The sequence below is a fragment of the Cavia porcellus genome, unplaced genomic scaffold, assembly GCF_034190915.1.
Source record: "Cavia porcellus strain 051 isolate PalLab524CR breed Dunkin Hartley unplaced genomic scaffold, mCavPor4.1 scaffold_22, whole genome shotgun sequence".
NCBI classification, from domain to species: Eukaryota; Metazoa; Chordata; class Mammalia; order Rodentia; family Caviidae; genus Cavia; species Cavia porcellus.
In genome coordinates, this window is record NW_026947505.1 from 37,500,779 (window position 1) to 37,525,110 (window position 24,332).

The window sequence follows — 24,332 nt, forward strand, 5'->3', positions numbered from 1 at the left end:
ATTGAAAATAATCAGTTTGAATTGCATCTGATACAATCAGATATAAAAAATTGATCTTTCTTTAAAACTGGAAAGCTGTTAATAGAATTACATATGCAGATATAGTATTCTATTTTTGATCATATATTGAAGAAAATCTCTAAAAATGACTAGGGAGGGCCAAGGCTTCATTCAGAGCTAGTGGCTAGGCAGAATTTCCTCTGTGCATAGCAACCTAACAGACTCCTAAGCTTTCTGGGAGACTCGGGGATCTCTCAGATATTTCCAGTATTTATTCTACATTTGTAGAGTTCCCAGTAGGAGAAGTGCCAAGTCTGTGTGCCCCAAGATGTGTTAAGAGGGGGAGGCTTACCTAGAATTTTGGCATCTTCTAGGAGCAACAGAAAATGTTATGATGTGATGTTTGAAGGCAAAAGGGAATTTTCACAAATTAACTGGGACAGAGTCATACAATGTTGGGATATTTATATTGGCAAATCTCGTCTTGATTTTCTGACACTTTACCATGTATTTTATAAATCAAGGTCTAGTAGGAAGAAAACTCCAATATATTCATTAATAATTGTTTTAGAAAAAAAAGAAGCCCAGACTTTCATATGCATACAATTTAAACTTCAAGAACTTGAAAAGACTTTAGACTTTGTTGTTATTTTTAAGGAAGGTAAGAGAAGGAATGCCCGATTGGTTGCAATCCATCCAGATGTTTTCCTTACATCCTACCCTAGTGACAAGAATCATTATAATTGTATCTCTGATACTTTGCTTATGTCTGTATATTAACTCTCTTTACTTGTTTAATGGAAAACTGTTACTTAGCCTCCACTATCTTAGAATATAAAGTTGCATCAGAGTATCAGGACTGATTTTGCTATTGTATCCTACTCGGTCAAATATAAATCATGTTGTAATTACCTTCTAGGCAAAGAATAAACTTTTTCTTTCATATATTTGTATATACTCAATTATGCAATATTGATGCCAGGCATCTTGGGTTCAGAAATGCCATTTTGTACAGACATTGTACAGAAATGCCAGTGTACAACACATTACCCTATAGTGCCTGTTTCCAGGTAAAGGCAGAGGACACATCATGTGATCAGACATTGTCAAGTTAACACCACAGAACATCTTTAAGGCCCTCTGGAGCAGTGATGAAGCTATACATAGTGACTTCTAAATGATTATTTTAAAGAGTCACTTCTGCCAATTTACATCAAAGTTAAGAGAAACTTGCATTTCTGAGAAACGCTAAGTGTGTGAACTAGAATGGTATCAGATGTCAGGATCTTTCTAATTTTCTTTCCTGAATCTTGATCATATTTATTTGACTAATACTTATATTTTACTATCAAAATAGTGTACTACTTTTTTGAATTTAGATTTAGAAATACCAATGGCTACTTTGTCATAGATGATGACTAACTACAGTTTCCATTTGAACACATCTTCTATCAAAGAGTGCCCTCGGTAGATGGATTGTTTGACTCCTGAAATGTGGCCCATCATTGTGAAGTTCTTTATCTCCTAGATTCCACCAGTGGCTTCCCCTTAATTAAATTCCATTCATGTTAGTTTTGACTTTGTAGTACCTCACGAGAGGCTGTACATCCTTTTGCACATGTAACTTTTAGTACAGGGATTTGGTTCTTTATGTGTCAGTAAAATATCTTTTTAATTTTTTTTTTTTTTTTGCCTGTATGCTTTCTTAAGATCTGGGATGACAGTTCCTGGATGAGCTATATATTATCAATATATTTTTTAAGTCTAGTAACAATAGCATACACTAGACCAATTGGGGTCTAATCCTGATAAGATGAGGGGGGACAAATACTGTCTTGGTTTTGAGTCTATACCATATAGATAAATTCTAAGGGAGAATTAGCTTTTTAAAAAAGTCATACATCATTTTTGGCTATTCAGCTTTTTGTTTTGATGAGATCAAGAGCAATCTCTAATTTTACTTCTTCGCTTCATATTTCCTAGTTTGCCCTCCCTCCTTTGCTCCCTCCATCTGCCCTTTTGCCTACCATCAGTTGGCAAATATTAAGATTTATATGCCACGCATTGTTCTGGGGTGCTGAAAACACATGTTGAGAAAAATAATATTCTGATTTTCACAGTCAAGAAGCTAAATGCCCCAATGATAAATACCGTGATTAATGCTGTGATAAATACTGTGATATCAGTGATAAGTGCATGTAATAGTAAAGCAGAATAAGGAGATAATGAGTTGCAGTGCATTAGGGACAGTCTTTTACTGTATATATGTGGTGGTCAAGAGAGGTTAATTTTGGTAAATTGGCATTTGGGCAGGAGCTAAAGAGAACTGGCCATCAGGAGGAAACAATAGCTGTTAAGGCCCATAGTGCTGGTCAGGAGGCTGGAGCAGTGTGACTAATGGAAAGAGAAGTAGGAAACAAGGTTAGAAAAGAATAGAGGAGTTGAAGGCCATATGGTCTGTTACACATCCTTTAGATTTAATTCTGGGAAGATGTGGAAGCTGTTTTGGATAAATCAAATGGAATGCAGGAATCTGACTTACATTGAAATTAACATTTTTATAGTTGCTGAACAGAGAATACGCAGAAAGAGGTAAGAGTGGAAAGAGGGAACCCAGACCCATGGAGGATAGGGAGAAAGGAGGGCATCTAGGATTGGGGTTATGCAGGTGGGACATAAGCTGAGGTTGATCACAAAAGGAGAATCCCATAGGCTCCTCCAGGGCTTGTACAGGTTGTTTGAGAAGAGAGGAAGCACTAAAAACTCTCACTGTTTTTGTCTTAACTATTTTGTGTAAAGACCAAAAAGGAATGGAATTGAGTAGAACTAAAAATCAGTACATTGTTTTTAAACATGTTGACCTTAAGCTTTTGATAAGGAATTAGAAATATTTTGAAAGCAAGTATATATGGTCATGTTCAGAGAGAAGTTCACAGGCCAGGACAAATATTTGGAAGTATTTAAAGATGTGAGACTAAATGTTGTTATTTAAGGAATTTGTCACCAGAGTAAAGATTCTGAGGGCTACACTGTGAATATGGAGTCAATGGATCATGGATAGATGTAGAAAAAATGGGAAAGGAAATGTTGGACCAGAAAGTAGTGAAGTAGGAGGAAACAAAAAGCTTCTTGGTCAACATACTTTGCTTGTTTTTACATTTAATTTTAAGGGTACGATACCAATTTTTTTCTTAAATGCACATTGTTGTGGGTATATAATACCTATGTTTATTCTTTAGAATATTTCTATTGATAAATTATTTTAAGTTCATGAGTCTTATTATAGTATTATTATTTGCTACTAGAAATCAAACTCAGGACCTTGTGCTTGTCAGGCAAGCACTGTGCCACTGGGCTGTATCCCCAACCCTGTGTTTTATTATGTTAAATAATGAGTACTTAACAGGAAAAATATCACAGAAATACAGTATTGAATTATATATTTTATATTTGTATTTATATTTAATTAATTTTATTTTTAATTTAATTTATACTTGTTTTATATTTATTTTTATATTATTTATAAAAAGCAAAATTTTCAACATTGACTGATTTTTGATGTTCAAAGTCTAACAAATAACAACAAAAATAAAAATGAACTATGATGAAAATACGAATATAAATATATCACAGGATAATCTTTATCACATCTAAGGCATTCATCACACATGACAACAGCGTGGTCCCCATACATGTGTCACACTGATAATGTGTCTTTTGCTTTCTTGGCCTTTTTGTAGGACATACATTACATCTTGCTGGTCTTGCTGTATTGTCAGGAGGTTCTTATTATAGTTCTTATTATACAATGTTTAGTTAACAGGAATATAAACTAATAAAATAAAGTATTAAGTTCTTAATAGATTTCATGTGTTTAAAATAAACATCAACATTTTCAGATCAACTGTGTACTTACTTACAAAACTTGAAAAATAACTTCAGAAATAAATTCCTATAAGAACTACAATGAAAATACCAATAGTACTTTACAACAAAATTAATCTTTGCTTTGATTGTCATACCGAAGGCAGACTTCACACATGAAAAATGCATATTCTATGCAAATGTCTGGCTTACACTGACAGCACGTGTGTTACCTTTCCTTTCCTGAGTGGCAGGTCATTCTTATCACCTCTCTCGTCTTCTTGTTTTGTTAGAAACTTTTCTACTATTATTGTACACTGTTGCACTTAGCAGGAAAATAAGTTATCAATAAAATAAAATGTCAAATATGTATTGACTGCTTAGAAGAGACATCAACATTTTCACATCAGCTATTTACTTGCTTATAAAATCTAAAAGATAACATCAGAAATAAAAATCTATGTGAACTATAACATAATTACCAACAGAGGTCCTCCACAGAAGCAATCTTTACTTAAGCTGTCACACTCAGGGCAGTCTTTACACATGACAACTGCATGTTCCATGGACAAGTATCACTTGCACTGATAATGTGTATGTTTTATTTTCCTGTCATTTTTTGTAGGGCTCAATTGACATCTTTATGGTGTTCCCATTGTGGTATATGTCTTTGTGATATTGTACCTGCCTATTCACTTGTCAGCTCACCAATGTCTTCCACAATTTTTTTGAGTAGTTCCCTGGAAAGAAACATTTAATTCTTATTCTGTTGTAAATGATCTCTTATGAAGTCCAGTCCCAGGCATCTAAGAAAATTTCTTTATTTTTCACTTGGTATTCTCTTTCTAAGCTATCGAACTATTTATGTCATCCATGTTTAGGATTGAATAAAACACAACTATTGTCCAATGCTTTGCATTCAGAGTGACAGCATAGTGGCTGCATGACATATCTACTCTTGCTTTGGTTTTGTTGTAAAAATTACCATCTAAGGCTTCAGTTTTGTCAAGAGTTTAGTACAGTTAGAGAAACAAAGGAGCCGAGTCATTTCCTTTCCTACCATTGTTCATCAGTACATGCCACACCACCATCATATACTGCCTAAATCTACAGCAACCACAATGCTGCAAGATATTCACCAATAGTCATGTATTCAGATGGTGTGTAAATTGCTTGACTTTTTGAGACAAAACTCTCAGACAATGAGCAGACAGCAGCCAGATTATAAATTATTTTCTTTCATGGTTATCAACAAACCTTAGACAATTTTGAATGAAGCCTCCTCAGTGTCATTGTTACTCTGAAAAACTCAGTACCACACTCATAAGTCTTATACATTCCTGCAATTACCATGAGAAAGCCCTGCTAAGAACAACAGAGGTATTAATGCTTTAAATTCAACTAGTGAGTCATATTAAATACATTTTTTAATATGGCTATTGGTGTATACAGAATGTTTTACTTGTATTTCATCATTTGTATATTTCTCAACATCTTTCATCTGTTTGATTTTATCTGTTACAATTTCCAACAGTGGATGGCAATGTTCATGTTCTATCCAACAGGTTTCACCCCAGACAAGGTCCTCATTATGTTTTCAGGAATAGTTCTAGCACTGCCTCATTCCATTTGGTTTCATGCCCATTTTGTACCATTTTGATTAGTCAAATATGTAGTAACATTGCTGTTTTCCTAGTCATCTAAATCAGGGAAGTCTTTATTCTCTTTATCTGTATCAGCTGATTCTTGCTCCATTTCATTGTCCCAGAACTTTGGCTCTCATGGCCAACATTATTGTCTGTGTATGAGGCACCTGATGACTCATTTTTGACCTTGTCCAAATTTTGCAAATCTGGTTTTTCATGTGCCATTTTACTTAATTAGACTATTTCTACCAGAAAAATCAAAAGAAAACCTTTTAAAAAAATTATAAATGCACAACTGTTATTTCTTTAGTGCTTCTGAACACACCTTGCCTTGTCTTCCAATGGGTGAATGCACAGATGAGTTCCTGCTTTCCTGGGCCCAGCCACCATGAGCCATGCCCACACTGCATTATGATAAAGTATATGTTTACATAGCAAAACAATGTGCATATATATTACCCCCATGAGTCTCAGGTAAACTTATGCAAAACCTGTTAGATGGAGCATTGTGTAAGTAAAAAATCTCAGTTTGACACTTTGTACAGGTTCGCATACCTTGCTGTTTGTCTTGCCAAGCAAGTAAACACAAAGATTGCTTCCTGTATTCCCAAGCATGGCTAGACCATAGGAAACTACTAATAAGCTAAAATAAGATTTACAGTAGAAAAGTATGGAAAGAGTTTTTGTAACCCAATGCTATCCCCTACTGTAGTACTGACTGTACATTTATTTCAGCTGTTTCAAGTCATTTTGACCCATCTCATCCTATTAAGTCTCAATTTTACTTCTTTTGTGTAACATATTACCTTTATCTCTAACTTTTGAAGCAAGTTGTTTTCTCCTTCCCCTTTTCAAAAATATAACACCAAGAATAATGTTAAGTGTAGAAATACCATGTATGTGAATAATGTGACACTGCCAGATAACTGTTGAAATAAACATATTTGACCAGTGAGATACATTTTCCTAATCGGACACTGACATAATTCAGTCAGCAAATATTAACTCAGCACCTACCTTTCTAAGCTGTTAGAAAATGTCAAGGAAGAAACTAGACAAGGAAGAAACTTTCCTACCCTCTAGATAATTTCGTAATGTAGGGATTTACTAGGGTCAGTCATCACAATAAATGAATAACTTGTGCACCATGATTAGTACAAAGAAGGGTTGTGGCCATAAGCAATGAGAAAGCACAGAAGGAAGCGCTGAGCTGAGTATGTGAGAGTGTGGCCAAGGAGACTTACCAGGTAGACACTGAGGAAGGGCCTTTGGAAGAGAAAGAGAGACCCCAAAGAGAACCAAGGAATATCATTCAAGATGTATTATTAAATTTTCACCGCTGAGATATGATGTCCGACACTTAAAATTTAAAGGAGAGATTTATTTTGGCTCACAGTTTTTGATGTTTCAGTCTGTAGTCAGCTAGCTCCAAGGCAAGAATTGCATAGTGGTGAGGTACAGCTCAGCAAAGCTGCTTAGTTTATGGGTTTGGGGAAGCAGAAGAGAAGAAGACCAGCAAGATGTATACCTTCCAAAAGCATTCCCGCCAGTGCCTCAAGTCCACCTGGGCCCCACCGCTTGAACTCCACTGAACATCAGAAAGTTAATCAAGTCACCTCTCCAGGACACTCAGTCCTGTCCAATGGTGTTTATTATGCGGATGACCTGATTTGGATGATGTGGGGCCTGATGTGTTCTTGGTACAGTGAGCAGACCATTGTGGCTAAGTCTAACTGAGCGAAGGGAGAGACTAAACTGCAGAATCTGGGCAGAGGAAGGAGAGGCTTGGTTAGTCTTTATTTGTAGTTTTCATCTAATCAACATTTTTAATCCTTTTGTTATATGGTAGTTAAAGTGTTTCTAATTTATTAGTAAAATGATTCCTGACAACATGGAGAGGAAACATCAAGGTAAGAATATCTGTGCACAGAATTCCTAGAATATGCCACATGGTAGCCAGGAACTTTTGAAAACAGTCTTTGTCCCTCAAAATGTTGTAGATCTCTCCATTATAGTCCTGTAACTACAAAACTTTGAAGGAGAAATCTGATCCCATTTTCATTTTTCTTCCTTAACAATGTTGAGTTTTTTCACTTCTGAATTTTTGTAAGTCTATCATTTGCTTTTAGAATTCATTCTTTTTGCTAGGTCATGGGTAAATGTTTTATCATTTATTACTATACAGAATGTGGTGAACTTTCTCAATTATGTTCAAAGCCCTTTTTTGGTTTGGGATATTATTATTTTTGCTTTTTGATGTGCTTGGTCTTCCCTATTGCTTTGTCCTTTTGCAGGTCACTAAATACCTGTTTCTTTCTAGTCTTTGCCTGTTTGTCCCAGATGCATTTTACAACCTCTCACATTTATTTTTGTGTTCTGGATTTGAACTTGTGCAGCATGATTATATTCGTTGTGGCTTCTTATTCTGCTTAAATTCATACTGGTGCTTTTATTTAACATTTAATTTTATTTTGGGTGCTTTTTTTTCATTTCAGTGTGTCTTGTGATCTCACTGATAATTGATAATTGAATAATAGTTTATTCTTCTTGAATAATGTTGACAGTACAAACCAAAGACTTCCTGAGGTTCATTTTGCATATTTTCCTCCCCCTGTGAGAACCAAAAGCAGCTTTTATCCTATGTATGCTGGTAAAATACTTACAAACCATTTAATTTTTTTTGTATTTTTAAAATAATTTTATGTGGAAGGAGTCATTTATTGATTTCATTTTTTAATGTTTGTTTACCCTTAATGACTGGTGTGATATTGGAGCCAGATTTTCTTCATCAGTGTTGACTGCTCACGTCATTGTCTGCCATGTCTGTGTCAGATGCTGTCAAAAGGCTAGATAATGAGGGTCAGTGGCATCAGTTGAACTTGGAGTGACTGAGAGTGGCCTGAGGGAACTGGTCTTGTGGATGTTCCCACGGGAGAGTGAAACACATTGCTGGACTAGAATTTAGGTTTCATTATCTCCTCTTCCCTTTAACTTGGCTTGGTAAACAGTATGACTGTATCCATTCCATCTAGTGTCTGTGTGCCAAGTTAAAGGAATGCTCAAATTTGTTAGTGAATCTTGAAGTTTCTTGGAGTTTCTGCTCAGTGTGTCTCTGTAGCAGAAATAGTATAATAATACTGCCAGCTCAGGCAGTATTAAACTGAGAACCTCTGTTCATTGTTTTCCCCCAAATATTCCTCACTCAGTTTATGAAACAATATCGATTTTGAAAGAAGGGGAGTTTTTAGTCATCCTTTTGTTTGGCAGTTATCTTGACATACTGTGGAGTATGATGACCATTCTTGTTTAGTTTCATTGCTAATTTAGTTTTCTTCTTTTTGCTTTTCTTTGCTTATGTAGCAAAATGATGGGGGAGAAGGCCGTAGCATGACACTTTTAAAATAATTGTTTTTGTGGAAGCAGCCGGGTGTTCTTCATATTAATGAAACACCTGTTGCTGAATTTGAGGAATTTCTGACTGATTAATTGATTGATTGATTTGGGATGCAGTCTCACTATACAAATCATGCTGGCCCCGAATTCACTGGCTGAAGCTGGCATTGAAGTTGTGGTGGTCCTCTTGCCTCTGCCTCCCAAGTGCTGAAATTACAGGTGTGCACCACCGTGCATTGTTAAATTGTCTATTTAATACCTACCCCAAAGCATACACATCCTGCCCAGTCCTTTATTGCATGGCTACCAGTTTTGCTATAGAAAGCAGAAGGGAGATAGCAGTTTGGATGAAAAAGAAAGAAAAATATTGTTCCCCTGGGGGGAGTTTCTTTGTGATAGTGAGCTTTCAGGCAAAGTAGTGAGTTTATAGCAGGGTGCGAGGGTTGAGAAGGCATCCAGATGGGTGGATAGATGGAACAGCAGGGAATGGAGGTCCATATGTAGCTGGGGCATAGGTGGGTTTCAGCCTCTCTGAGATGGAAAGAGAAGCATTAGCAGTGGCCTGATTTTCTTTTCCATCATAATGTCACAGTTTTATTTTGTTGAAGTAAAAAAAAAAAATTTTTGTATTAATAATGTCACTCAAGAATGTAGGCTGTAAGATGGATGCCTGAATGCTTAAAAATGTTAAGCTGGAGTTAACTCATTTAGCCTAACAAGAAGGTAACTAAAAGAAGCTTTGTTTTTCCTTCAAAGTGTATTTACTACAAAGATGAACCAAGAAAGCGATGTTAAGTTTTACACAAAAGGATAAGTTGAACTTTAGTTCTCTGAGAAATATTTTGTGATTTCACTCAAGTGACTTTCTCATGCCATTCAAATTCCTTGAAAAAATATTCTTTCTAGAGATTTAACCCTTTTGCTTGACAATTTTGAGGATGAGGTAGCTGTGGGAGAGCTTTCCTGATGCGCACCTGTTCTTAATTTTCTTTTTCTTTTTTTTTCTTTCTTTCTTTTCTTTTCTTTCTTTCTTTTCTTTTCTTTTTTTTTTTAATACTAGGGATTGAACTCATGACCTTGTGCTTTCCAGGCAGGTGCTTATGCCACTGAGCTGAATCCCGGCCCTGGCCATCTGTTTTTAGAGAGCAGCCTGAGACCTTTCTGTTTCTGCCTGTAAGTTCTGAGAAGGGATGATCTGTGACTATCACTCTTTCAAATGCATCATCTCTGAAAACAAAAGTGTGTCAAAGACTTCCTCAAAATGGGAGTATCAGCATTGTCAGCTACCCCTGCAACTTCAAATTTAAGCAACATAATTATGATCATAACTTTCAGTTACTGAATGTGTAAAACTGAGAATTTCTAAATTTTCTATATGAACCTGAGAAACAGCATAATATCACTACCTTAGATGAATGAATGACTTCAAAATTAAGAGTACCTGAGCTTTTTGGAAGTCATTAAGTCAGAGACTAGATAATTCTTATGGAAGCATGTACTTTTTCTGTAAATAGAAATACTTAAAGTCAGACTGCAGTAATCTTAAAACATTCCCCATAGATGGCTCTGAGTGCCACCACTTTTATGGTGATTGTTGGTATGATTACATTTTTCTTTGTGTCATTTATGGAATTTCTTTGCTGACAAGGGTACTTCTTGCTTGTGCTTGGTGATATGGATTTGATGAGCTTCCTAGAGTTCTTTTTTTCTCTTTAGTTAATCATCAATCCTAAACCTGCTTTCCATCACTCTTTTCTGTTTTTTGGTACCAAGGATCCAACTCATGTCCTTGCACTTGCCAGGCAGGCGCTTACACTACTGAGCTAAATCCCTGGTCCCTCCATCATCCTTTACTTATAGTTGCCTCTACTTTTATGAGAATAATAAGCCTCTGATATGAAGGTTTTGTTGTTTTGTTAGTCTACATCAAAGTGTGTGTCCACCTCTTTTCTTATTTCTATATTTGGGTAGAGTACCACAGTATAACTTCTCTAACAGACTACTTAAACACCTGTGCTTTGCTCATCCACTTTGTCTAAAAATCATTCATTCTATTAAAATCACTTATATTTTCCTTTTAAAAGGATCAGATCCATGTCTCTATATATTAAAAAGCCAGTGATATCAGTCAGGAGTATTTCTTTTCTTCTTCAGACTTGTGTTCTTCAGTAGCTGTAATTACAATGCATATGCTATTTTGATTTTTAACTTTACCTTATGCTATACGTTTTAATTATATTAACTCAATATTGTCTTTAGTATCAAAAATACTTTTTAAGCATCTATATAAGAATTTTCCACTTTTTCATTTTATTGTTGTATCTTTCAATTATTTTTAATTTTTAGTAGACTAGTTATCTTTATGTATGTAGAAATTCTTGAGAAAATTCTTACGGAAAAATAAAGAATCTTATATTACTACATCAGAGAATATGACTAACTTATGGCATTTAATTTATATTATTGCTCAGGTTTCCTGGATTCATTTTAACATCATTAAAATGTCAGTTATAAATGACATTTTTCCAATGTTCATGTTTAAACAAAATAAGCATATTTCCATGCATTATGTATGTTTCATTTTGTTTGAAAACATCTTTATGTCTTCTACAGTGATACATTTAAAAGAGTTTTCCATGTATATGTGAATCACATTTAGATTTGAATATCTACTTTGTATTCTTTTTGAACAATAACTTTTTTCAAAAAATATAAAATGTATTGATTTCTTAAAATTATAAATTTAAATTTATTTTAACTCCACAGATTAAAACATAAAAATTATACATATTTATGGCACCACCATATGATGATTTGATTTGTGTATACATTGTGTCGTTTTTAAATCAACTTACACGTATTTCCTCAAACACTTATCATTTGTTTATGTAATGAAAATATTCACACTTCTCCTAGCTTTTTAAATTATATAATATATTGTGCGTAGTTACACCACTGTGTAATAGCATAATGGAACTTCCTACTCCTATCTAGGTATAACTAAGTAATCACTAATCAATCTTCATCTTCTCTCCCCAGGCTCTGGTAATCATCAGTTTACTCTCAATTTCTATGAGATCAACTCCGACAGATCCTCTATGAACGAGATCATGCCACACTTGCCTTTTTGTTTCCCACTCATTTCATTTAGCATAATGAACTCTAATTCCATTCATGTGGTCATAGATAAGGAGATTTTATTCTTTTGATGGCTGAATACTATTCCACTATGTATATGAGCTAGATTTTCATTATCTGTTCTTCAGCAGGTGGACACCTACATTAATTCCATCTCTTTTCTACTAGAAATAAAGTGGTAACAACGAGCAGGGTGTATAGATACCTCCATCATCTAATTTTATTCCCTTTCAATTTAGCTAGTAGTGAGAGTGCTGGATAATATGGTAGTTTTATTTTAATTTTTTTTTTTTTATGAACCTCCATCCTGACTTCCATAATGACATTATGAACTTACATTTCTACCAGCAGTGTGCAAGTGTTCTCTTTTCTTTTGTCTTTTTGATAATAGCCATTCTTACTGTAAAGCAAGGTGATCTCTCATTGTGGCTTTGAATTGCATTTTTCTAGCAATTGATGATGTTAAACCTTTTTTTTTTATGTACCTGTTAGCAAAACTGCTTTATATCTATTGCTTATTTTTTAATCGGAATTTTTTGGTATGACTGAGGTTTTTTTAAGTTCCTCATAACTTTTTTGGATATTAACACTTTGTCAGAGGTATAGTTTGCAAATAATTTCTACAAATTTTTAAAATTTTTACAATTAAAAAGAAATTTTTGGCTGGGGATATAGTTGTGCAATACCCGCCTAGCAAGCACAAGATCCTGAGTTAAATTCCTGTAACCAAAAAAAAAAAAAAAAAAAAAAAAAAAGAAAGAAAAGAAAAGAAAGAAAGAAACAAGAAAAGAAAAACAAACTTTTAAAAACCAAAGGAAATAAATTAACAAAATATGAGGAAATTAATGGACCAAAAGTTAAAATATAGTTCATTAATGCAAAAAATACTTATTTAAGTAAGTCAGTAAAAAAGACTATCTTTAGTAATGTGTTGAAGAAGTAAGAAAATGTAATAATTAGGAATTAGAAAAATATTACAAATGTAGACAAAAAGGAGGTCATTCATATTTTAATAGGGAACAGTATATGCTAATAAATTGAAAATTTAGAATTGATCAATATTGAGGAAATTATAAATTATTAAAATTGGTTGAAGAGGAGTTAGAAAACCTGAATGTACTGTTACTCTGAAAAAATTGAAAATTTAGTAAAAGACCACCAAAAATGACATGAGGCTTTTTTTGCTGCTGGATAATTCCATCAAATATTAAAAGAGGAAAAATTCCTACATTGCCTGGAGACTATTCAAAAGTTAAGAAAATACTCATTGTGGAAGTGAAGATTATTTCTGACATTAAAATTAGAATATTACACAAAATTAAAACAATTATATGAGTTGAATGTGAGTAGTCAGTTTTATTACAAGCATAATTTCAGAAATCCTAAGCACCTGAATTCAGCTTCAATTCAAATATAATGTAAAGAATTCTTTTTATTGTCAAGGATGGTTGGCAAGTGTGGTGGTTAACTGATTGTCAGTGTGAGTGAGGAACCCCCAGCTGAATTGAGTCAGTGTGGTTCTGGGCATGTGGGACCTGCTTTAAGGAGGATTGTAGTAGGAGAATAAAGGAAACTAGAAGGGGAGGGTTTCCGCTGATCTTCCTTGGATGATCTTCCTGGTGACTGCTTTTCTGTGGAGGAGCTCCAGCTGTTTTTCTTTGAAAGAGCTTTGGATTTTTTTTTTCCCTTTGGGGGAGCTTCAGTTCTTGTCTTCATCTTGGGCGTTGTCTCCTGTCTTCCAGTGCAGATTCCTCAGCCTTCTGGCACAGATTTATCAGCTTTTTTTTTTTTTTTTTTTTTTTTTTTTTTTTTTTTTTTGTCTTTTCCCTTTTTATCGGTACTGGGGATCGAACTCAGGACTGCCTACTTGCAAGGCAGGCACTTATGCCGCTGAGCTAAATCCCCAGCCCCTTATCAGCCTTTTGGCACAGATACTTCCAGTACTGGCTCTTGGGCCTTTATGGCGCAGATCCTTGGGTCTCTCACTGCTGATTCTTCAGCCTCCTGATACAGACTTGCACGGGGTAGTGCCCTGAGCTCCAGGCCTTCCACTGGATCCTGTAGATCTCCAGTACACAGAGAGATGGTTTGCATTCTTCTGTGTAAGCATGAATACAGCAAGTAAAGGCTTAGACAGTCTAATAAGAGACAAAGGTGTGAACCAGGCTGGAAGTAGAAGTGGGGAAAAATGCTTTGATTCAGTGGCTATCTAGAGTTCAATATTTATTTTGTCAATAGAGAATTATTGATTAATCCAGGTGTGTAATTAGAAAAAATACAGAGGGGAAAGTATCACTTGAGGGTTTTGTCTGAATGATGTGTTGCCACCACATTCCTTGGAGACCCTCTAGTAGGAAAATTAGCGCATGTGTATGCGTGGAGAGTCACTGCCAGTTGTTCAGTTTGGGAGGTGCCAAGTTGGTGATGCCTAATGGATTTTTGTTTTGAGACAGTCTCACTATATAGCCCAGGATGGCCTTGAACTTGCTGTGAGCCTCATATTTCAGCTTCCTAGGTGCTGGCATTACCCGTGTGCATCAACATGCCTGTCTGCCCAATGCATTTCTAAATGGTGATCTTTAGTAGGTAAGCCACATGAGTTTAAATAAACAGTCTGAGTCAGTCTTGAGACCTTTAGAAATATGGGTCATTTAAGATTCAATAAACATATAGGTAGCATGTGTAGTCCATGAGCCCGGGGGAGGTCATTTGGGAAGTGAGTGTGGACCAGTTTGGGATGTGACATTTAAAAGAGACAGGAAGAAGAATTTATAAAGAAAACTGAGAACTTGCATCTGGGGACATGTGTGCCCTGGAGTTCTGAAGAAAAATTACATCAAATAAGAAAGAAATCAGGTCATGTTTTGTGGTGTTTCCAGGGAAGGGAAGACTGAGAGTTCACCTTTGGGTTTGGCAGTGTGAGATGTTTTGATGCCCTCATTTAGAGCCTTTTCCCTGGAGCGATTAGAGTGAGTTTAAGAGAATGAGAAGAGTGAAATTGTAGACAGTAAATGGGGCTATCTGTCTTACAGAGTTTCGCCTTAAAGGTAGGAGAGAAATGCATTGGTAGCTGGCTAGATCGAGTGGTAATTGGATAGTTCAGGTATTAAGAGGGATGTTTTATTTTTCTTATCTTTTTCTTTTTAGAAGTTCAACAAATGACTGCATGCTTGTATATTTTTAGAAATGAGCTAGAAAAGAAAGAAGTTGATGCTCCAGGACAAAGAGAATGGTAGGGTAAAGCACCTCCAGAAATACTCAGAGGGGCCATCTCTACCCCCCCCCCCCGGCTTGCAGTGAGCCACTGCCTTTTCCTTAGCAATTAAGGACCTTTTACTTCTTTCCATTTACTTTTTTCTAAGAATTTTAAAAGAATTTTTTAAAATTGTTCATCAGAAAAATAAGTTATAACCTACTAAACAGAGGAAATAGAAAAAAATTTGTAAGAGTCAATATTTCAGAAAATTTGGATATTTACATTTTAGTGAAGCATAAAACAATAAATTTGCTTATTCTTTAAGGAAAAGATATCAGCTAATATTTTTTAGAGAAAAGTTTTTATAAAATGAATATTAAACTTCATAAGTATATGAATCTCAGTTGATATAGCTTTTTTTTTTTTTTAGCATTCTTCAGCCAGTTTCAAAGACATAGCATTAAAATGTTATTCAGTATTCAGTAAGTAAAGGGTCCATACAGATAGCTGGACTAAGGGGACACATGTTAGAATTTTCTGGAGTAATTTTTCATGTTACATCTACCCTCGCCACTTCTGCCCTTCATTTTATGCGTGTGTGTATATGTGTGTAGATATGCATATATAAAATCTCCAATTATATACACATATATTCTCCAATAATAAATCAAGCTGTAACTTCTCCAAGATAATACTTATATAAAAGTACCTGGAGGGCAGGCAGATATCCTGCCATGTTGATTTGTAGCAGATTTGTAAAACTTAGAAGCCAAAGGAAATAGATATAATACTCTAGTCAGATAAAGTGAAATTCTGGTATTACATGTTTTGAAAATCAGGGAGCCCACTTGTCCCTAAGGATTTTTTTACCTGATTGCGGAAAACCTCATTGGATCCCTACAACTGAAACATATATTCTCCAGCTTGAAACATCTTTCAGTACTCGAACTTGTGTTTTGTGAAAACCTGAAAGAAAATTTACATCATCATCCATGGATTGTTTGAGTCTAAATTTTGTTTGCAAAGCCTTGTTGCTGGTTATTGGATATCCTGCAAGATCCTCAGAAGTCTTGTGGGGCACCAGGTCTAAGGACTCCAGCCTCCTGAGTGCGTTAAGTAGAAATATCTCTTTGTGTAACTGAGTGCACCATTCTGCTATCTGGAAACAGTTAGTACTACTTAATTGCTGGAAGATGTTTCCTAAAGACAGTGATGCTTATTTGTACTTAAAGCAAAGCCTGTAATCTTAATAATGGATTAAAAATATGGGCAATTTGTCTGTTAAACTTTGTTCCTGATTTTGTGATAACATATTGATGATGGTGGTTTAGAAGATATGTCTTATTAATCCTAATGCTAGTAGGCAGAAATTAATCTGAAAAGTAGTATCAAATAATTATGATAAAAAGTTTTAAGAACAGAATTAAACATGTTCCTCTTTCACAAGATTTTAAACTGCCACCTGTTTTATTACATCATTTTTGGCAGCCAAAAATCTATATCAGATTTTAGATTTTGAAAATTATTATAACAGAAGATCAAACAGCTAGTTCAGGTCCATTGGTCAAAGACTGTTAAAGATTATTATTTGGGACACATTTTTTCACTTGTAAAAACGATTGTTAACAAACTACTAGTATTGTGACTGTGCATAAAATCCATTTGTTCCCAGATTTCACTTTATTAACTAAAAATGGCAACAAAGGCAGTTTTATTTTTGTCAGAGATGTTACCACCAGGAATGTTTCCTTGTTTATCTAGTTCCCCCAACAAAGATTTAAAGTCTTTTTAGACTAATAGCCTTATTAATGCTTGACACATTACTGAAGAAATGTTTGTTTCTAAATGAAATATGCATAGTGACATTCAGAATGTATCTTTTGAGTAAAGTACTTAGATTCCACCATTTGTTTCTTTCACTTTCTTTTTATTCATCTGCTCCTGAAAACAATGTTTTACTGGTAGTCTAACCTTACTGAAAATATTTGCTCTATCAGGAATTTAAAGCTGTTTAATTTCCTGGATCCTGCATGGGTCCTTTTTGTTAAATGAAATTACTATTTAAAAGCCCTTTTCATCCCGTTGACTTTTTTGTATTAAATTATATCAGCTAATGTCATAAATAGTCTACTGCATAATACAATGTTCTTTAGGACTTTGAAATTTTATTGTTTCTCCTTCCTTGCATTGAACTGAACTGATGGTGTGTTTTCAAAAGTGCCTCAATTATAGGCTTTACCTGCTTGTTTTCACCACTTTTAGTGTGGATTCTTTGTCAGGGTCTTTCCTAAGAATACACTGTGATGGTTCTTGTCCATATGTGCTGCCTGTTGCTTCCCTACAATCATGTCAGTGATTTCCTCCTCCAGCTTTCCTCATCTTTCCTAGCATTTTTAAGATCCTTTCTGTGAACCTGGGCACCATACTTCTCATAAACATGCCTCATTTCAACAGTGTGTAGCATTTCCTCTCGCTGAATTACATACCAAAATGAATGAGGACAGCCACTTTTTATTTTTCTACCACAATAGTAGGATAGCTCAAGATGATTACTAATCTTCTGTTTGCTATTTAGGATTTTAAATTTTTTTAAACAATATTTCGAGGCTTGAGCATCACTGTAGTGTTCCCATATTCTGCTGGAGCCTCTAAGGTTCACGGATTTCTTTAATTGTTCAGAGGTGCTCATATTAAAAGTAGCTAGGATTTTTCAGTCCATGGTGTTTATGTGACATAACTGACCTATATTGTAGTTTACTTTGCTTTAAAATGATTAAATCATTTCATTAACCTTTTTCTTAAGAAAAGGGAGCTTGGAAAAAAAGTTTGACAGTTTCATTTAAACGTACACATAACATTTGTATTGTGATCCAGGAATTTCACTCTTACATTTTTCTAAGGTAATTAAATACCTATGTTCACAAAAAGGCTTCTATGAATATGTTCACAGCAGCTTTAAGCATAATAGATCTAGACTGGAAACATAAACATGCCAGTGGCAGGACACATGAACAGTGTGTAGCATATTCATGCTACAGAAGGCTGTAAGCAATGGGCAGGAATATATTCTAGGAACACAGAATCTCACCGATATCCTATTACCTTATTACACAGGTTCAATACATATTATTTATTCCGCTTACAATTATAAAAATAATATGTGGTAAAAATATCAAAAAGGGTAACTACTTTGGGGATAGATGCTTTATTACTTGATAAGATGTATAAAACTTGGTCCACTTGTAAAAATATGGAGGTTATACATTTCAGGTTTTTATATTTCAGTTGTGTACATTTCACCAAACGAAAAATTTTAATGTCTGTGTAATAAAGGTTTGTTATTTGTAATGGTATGGCTTCACAGTTCTGAAGCTCTGTTTTTATGAGACTTGAGAAAGTATGTAAATATGTTAAGGATATTTATAGCTAGATTTCTCAACTTTTGGATGAGGTAATTGCAAATATGGAAATGAGGAAAATTAGAATGTGTAGTGTTCTATTGATATTACCGGAAGAAGGTTGTTATGGTTGATACATTGTATCAATTTGAGAAATTTAGAAGTTTAACTGAAAGACTCAGCAGGGAGCCAGGATCCTTACTTTGTAAATATCCTTACCCTGCTCAAGAGGAGGGCACAGACATTTTGTGAGTGCTATACCATCCCAGGAGAGAAGGATGACCTGGGTACAATATAGGGAAGTAAAGAGGCTTGCCCATGCCTTTTTATCTGGCTGTTTTTGCTGGCGGCTGCCTTGAAATGTTGCCCTGTGTCGCACCACCCTGCCTTAGAGCCAGTGGATTATAGACTGAAACTTCCACAAGCAGTGAGCTAAATAAACATTGCCTTCTGTCGAGTGCCGGGTATTTTGTCCCAACATTAAGAGAAAAGTAACTGACACAGGTGTATCTATGCATTCCTATATAAGCATTTATATTTGTATATATATTTACATCAGGTTGCCTCATACAGATAACATTTGTATCATTAAAAAGCTAATAAGACAATCGTGTGCATATACATGTTCAGCTTTTTGATTTTAAGTATCATTATTCACTAAAAGGAACAGGAACTTCTTTGAGAATTATAGATAGTTGATTCAAGAGGTGGTCTTGTATGAGATGAGAAAGTGAAGTGTTGGAGGAATTGTGACGGGCTTTCGGAGACTATCTTGAAGAGGTTTCTCTGGTTCACATCTGAGACAATTTGAGTATCAACTAACAATAATAGGGGATTATTTTCTATAAAAGAAAATAAGATTCCATGGGTCCATTTTCATATGAATGACATCACCAAGTGCCAATCCTAGTACAGCTATAAATGATACTACTGGGATAGTAAGTAATTGATTTCTTAGTAAGCGTGTGCCTGAGAGCATCTCAGTAGCCTGGGATTCGGCATTCATCTTCATTTTTTTCCTTGCCTATTCTTTTCTAATAATGCTAACAAATGGCAAAGCAACTAAAGGCTAATAACAAATAGTAATTATGCTTACTATTTCACATTTGCATGTAATTTTAAGTTTTATACTGTATTCCGGTTTGAAAGATTCACTTGCAAACAGATTTTTAATATTTGAGTGTTCATATTTTATCAAATAGAATAGTAATCTTAGTAAAACTTTTGTGGTATAATAATCATGCAACTGTAATAACAAAGGAAACAAGATATACTAACATTCTATCAAGTTAAAGATTAGAATTTGAAGCTTAATATAAACTAGAAAAAATTTAAAGCTAGGTCATAGATTATCATAAAAAGTTAGTGTCAAAAAGTGTTTTAAAGACAGTGTGATCCATCTTTGTCATACAAATGAGAAAACTTAAAGCCCAGAGATATGGAGCGAGAACTTCCATGGTAAATTGTCCTTGTCCCAGAATGTTTTCTTGTTCTCACTTGTTTATGACAATCTATTTCCTGTCTGAAAGGGAAGGAAAAAAGCTGCCTATTGATCTCAACACTGTACACAAGCCATTATTAAAATTAAAGGGTTTAGGTTTCGCATGTTGTAGTCATATATTGAAGAAAGAATCAGGCTATTTGTCATTTGTATAAGGGTCCTAGTACTGAATAACCAAGAAGCCACCTTAGAACCAGCTACAGCTCCCCTCCCCAAGAAGAAAAATGGGCCATTCAGAGAATGTATTTATTCACGTGTAACAGATGTCAAGGAATAGAATTTTAGGCATAAAGGCTTTTGCGTGGCTGGATGTAGGGGTTCAAAGTAACCATTATGACTTAGTGTTTATCTCTTGGCTCAGCTTTCCTTTTGGTTAGCTTCATTCTCAGATAAACTCTTTCCCAGAACTTTGAGAGGAAGCACGGAACTACTGGTTCTGATTAATAGTAGAGAATAGAGGTTATGTTAGACTACTTTACCTGGAGTTCTTCAAAACTTAAAATGTCTCCAAACAGATATTGTTTATGGAACGTAAAGGAAGCAGCATATGCTTTTATGATCCCACTTACTCCTGTGATGTTTTGCAGGCATCTGTATTTCAAGTAGTCATGACTTTTGCACAAATTCTGTGCAAATGCACAGTTACCTATAGAGTCATGGGAATGTGGAAAAAGCCTTATGCTAGAAAATACTGAGAGAGTTACGGCTTATTGCTCACAAGATAAAATTTTAGCAATAAGAAATCACAAAATTTAAGTCTAGGGCCGGTGGTTTACTGGGTGTGAGTATACCACAAAGTAAAGATCTACCAAGACTAAGGAAGGGGAATTCAGGCTTTGAAATGCTGAGTGCAGCACAGGAATGAAACACAGCAGTGTGAGAGCAGAATACACACGTAACAAAACTGAAGCCCTCTGCTTGGCAAGTGATGGTAAGGAGTGCCCATAGTGAGTTCTAAAAGGTAGCAGTCAGGAAGTTTGGAAGTTTTTTATAAAACATAAGCATTATCTGGTCAGTTTCTGTTTTGCTGCTTTTAGGTCATTTTCATTAATTATTTCTGTTCTCTACTTGGAAATTTTTTCTTTCAGATTTCTCCAAGTCTATGTACTTACTGAGATGGGTGTTCTTTGGTATGGGAACATCTGTATCTATTACAGATGTACCTTCTAAAGCTCGTTTCACAGGTTGTGCTTGAGAACCACTGGGGCTCAATCCTGTTGATCCCCTCAATCTCTTTAAACCCCTCCTCTGTCTGATACACTGTATGGTGGTTGAGTCTTAGAATTTGTGTCAGCATTAGTGAAGTATCCAGTGCTATTTCAGTCAGGTAAATAACCCTTGCCACACACACAGGAACCCAGACAGATGGTCTTTGGTTGCACTGGGAGAAGGAAGAAGATAAACATTATAAATTTCTAACTCTGTATCAACCAGCCTGGCCTCTTATTTCTTAATTGAAAAGGAAAGTTCCAGGAATTCATGGAAGTACTCTTGTTTTCTGTTTTGTTCAAGGTTAATTTTTTGTTCACTTAAGTCAGAATTTTTCTGATTATCCAGATGTAGAAACTGTTAACCACAGTAGGCTTCCCTGTTAAGTTCTAGGAGCACAGTACTGTGGCCAAGATGCCGGTTCTAGAAGATCTCTGCTAGTTAGTTTATTCTGATTGCAACTTTGGTTCTGTCTATTATTCTAACAATACTTTCATTGGCTCTGGATTCCTGCCACTCAGAGATTTCATCTTCTTGGTGAATTCATGGAGCACAATTGATGGAAATAGATGCCACTTGAATTTCTGGCCTGTAATATGGGACCAGGATCTTGGGGAAGAACATTCACAGTACACACATAGAGGATGGACACACAGATCTTACACAACGAATTAACTCTAGCGTTCCAGTCTTTCTCAATTTTTGAATGTATACCAGGGAAGCTTATTTAGTTGTGGCTACTTGTGGAATTTAGGGTAAAGTATCAATCTAACTGACCTTAGGATCTTCCTGGGGCTTGGTGAAGCACACTTTTGGGTAGGTCATGGAGGTATACTCTTGGATACAATATTTGTATGGTCCTTGCCACTTTCCTTTCTGGTAATGTTCTTCTGCTTTGCTTCCTGGATACTGTGAACTAAGCATGTTTGATCTGCCATGCCCATGGCATGTTGGCCATGTTGTTTCTGTCTTGAACCCAATTGTCCATATAGACTCAATCTCCAGAAACTATGAGCTAAATTAAAACTCTTCCACATCAAGTTGTGGATTTCAGGTACTGGGTCTGGTGATAAACAAGCTAATACATCAATTTTGGGAATAGATTTTAGCTTACTGAACTCAATCCCTCTGCTGTATACCCATTGAAAACTTTTCTTCATTTATACTTTGATACTTTTTCAACTAGAATGTAAGCTCTTTGAGAATAGGGATTTGGTTTTGTTCAGTCTGTAAGGTCTCTGGTGTCAGGTGTAGTCCCTGCTATACATTATCAGGGTGGTCATTGTGTGCTTGTTGAAGATTGACTGGATCACTTACCTATATTTGTTCACTCCTGGGATATACTGGCATGGTGCTAGTAATAACAAGTAGTAGACTCATAGAAGATAAAAGTAAATGACTTGTCAATATACAGAGAGGTGGCCAAGGTTGGAACCCTGAAAGCAGAGGGATTGAGAAGTAAGAGATGAAACTTTCTGGGTAGTTAGTGACCACACTGTGTAGTGTGGGAGACCATTGTGAGAGACACTTGTCTGGTATTGCAACTGTGGTGAGAAATCCTAGGAGCATTTTAAGCCATGAGTGAGAGAGTTTTATATGTAAAATGTTTTGGAGAATAGGTTGAGCAAAGCAAGCTTGGTAGCAGGGGGATTAATTAACAGGCATATTTTTCATTCAGTGTAGCTTATCACCGGGGAGGGTGGCCACAGTAGTTCCCTTCATCTGCTGTTGTCACTTGTTTTGTGATAAAGCCTGGTGTTGTGGCCTTGCTGTGAGGGTACAGCTGCCATGGTGACTGGAGCTGCTGTCCAAATCTCTCACTCTTGTTCCAAAGCCACACAGATGGGTCCTGGTGATTGGGAAGCTAAGTTTCCAGCATGCCTGGGGAGAACTTTTCTAGGAAGCTGCTATGTTTCACTCAGACTTTTGTACTGGTTTTGTTAATCAAGTTGCAATTATATGTAGAATTTCAGAACTAGAGTTATGATTTCATATTTTCACATAAATAATGTAAATGCAGTTTATAGGGAATTCAAAATAAGTCATAGCAATTTCTAATTTTCAATGCATTATATAATAAGTTATATCATGCAGTATAAATGCTTAATGAACTGTTAACATGAAATTTATATTAATAGCATGTTTTACAAACTAAAGAATATATTTCATTTGACTTTATTTTTGCTATTTTTATTCAAAGTATCAAGATACAAATATGCAAGGAGTTGTATATGAGCTAAACAGCTACATAGAACAGCGGTTGGATACTGGAGGAGACAACCAATTGCTCCTCTATGAGTTGAGTAGCATCATCAAAGTAGGTAAGAAACATTTTATATTCTCTTAGAAAAACTGGATCAAAGATTACTTTATCCCATTAAAAAATTTGTCAAAAATTTATGAATTATAATGTAGATAAAAGTCCTTTGTTTACCTCTAAGGCTGAGCCAGGTTTGAAGCATAAAGCTTTTATTATGAAACTACTAGAATGGATCAAACTTAAAAATCCCTAACTTATCTAAGCTCAAATAAACATCTCTGTAACATAGAAATAGAGCATACTATGCCTGTAACACCTACTTTTCTTTGGGCACTATTTTATTAAATCAGTTCACATCTTTATGAATCAAATCATTAATTTTCAAGGAAAACCAGTGCTTAAAATTTATCTGGCTAGATTACAATTTTACTATATAAGAAGTGCCTTATATTGTGAAAAGAATGAAGAATTTATACCAGAAAAGTAATTTTTAGAAAGAAGCACTATGTTTGGCACATATTTTTAAAAAAATATATCTACAGTGGATCTAGTGATGGCAACAACATTTATATTGTGCTTAACTTTATGCCAGATACTTTCCCATGCATATTTCATGCATTAACTAACTTATTTTCATTGTAGTCTCTCATGAAATATTTTCTGTTCTTACTACCTTATACTGATGAGAAGCCATAGAACAGAGAAGCTAAGTCTTACCCAAAAACTG

At 35.2% G+C, this 24,332-nt stretch overlaps 1 protein-coding gene across 6 annotated transcripts in view; it reads left to right on the forward strand.

Moving 5' to 3' along the window:
* Nucleotides 1-24,332, forward strand: part of Pde10a (phosphodiesterase 10A) — a 566,879-nt gene that overhangs the window by 455,053 nt on the left and 87,494 nt on the right. For all 6 annotated transcript variants that reach the window (XM_063233086.1, XM_063233084.1, XM_063233083.1 and 3 more), the window contains one exon: nucleotides 23,546-23,666. In XM_063233086.1, the coding sequence (XP_063089156.1) occupies nucleotides 23,546-23,666 (121 nt within the window). The remainder of the gene's footprint in view (nucleotides 1-23,545; nucleotides 23,667-24,332) is intronic.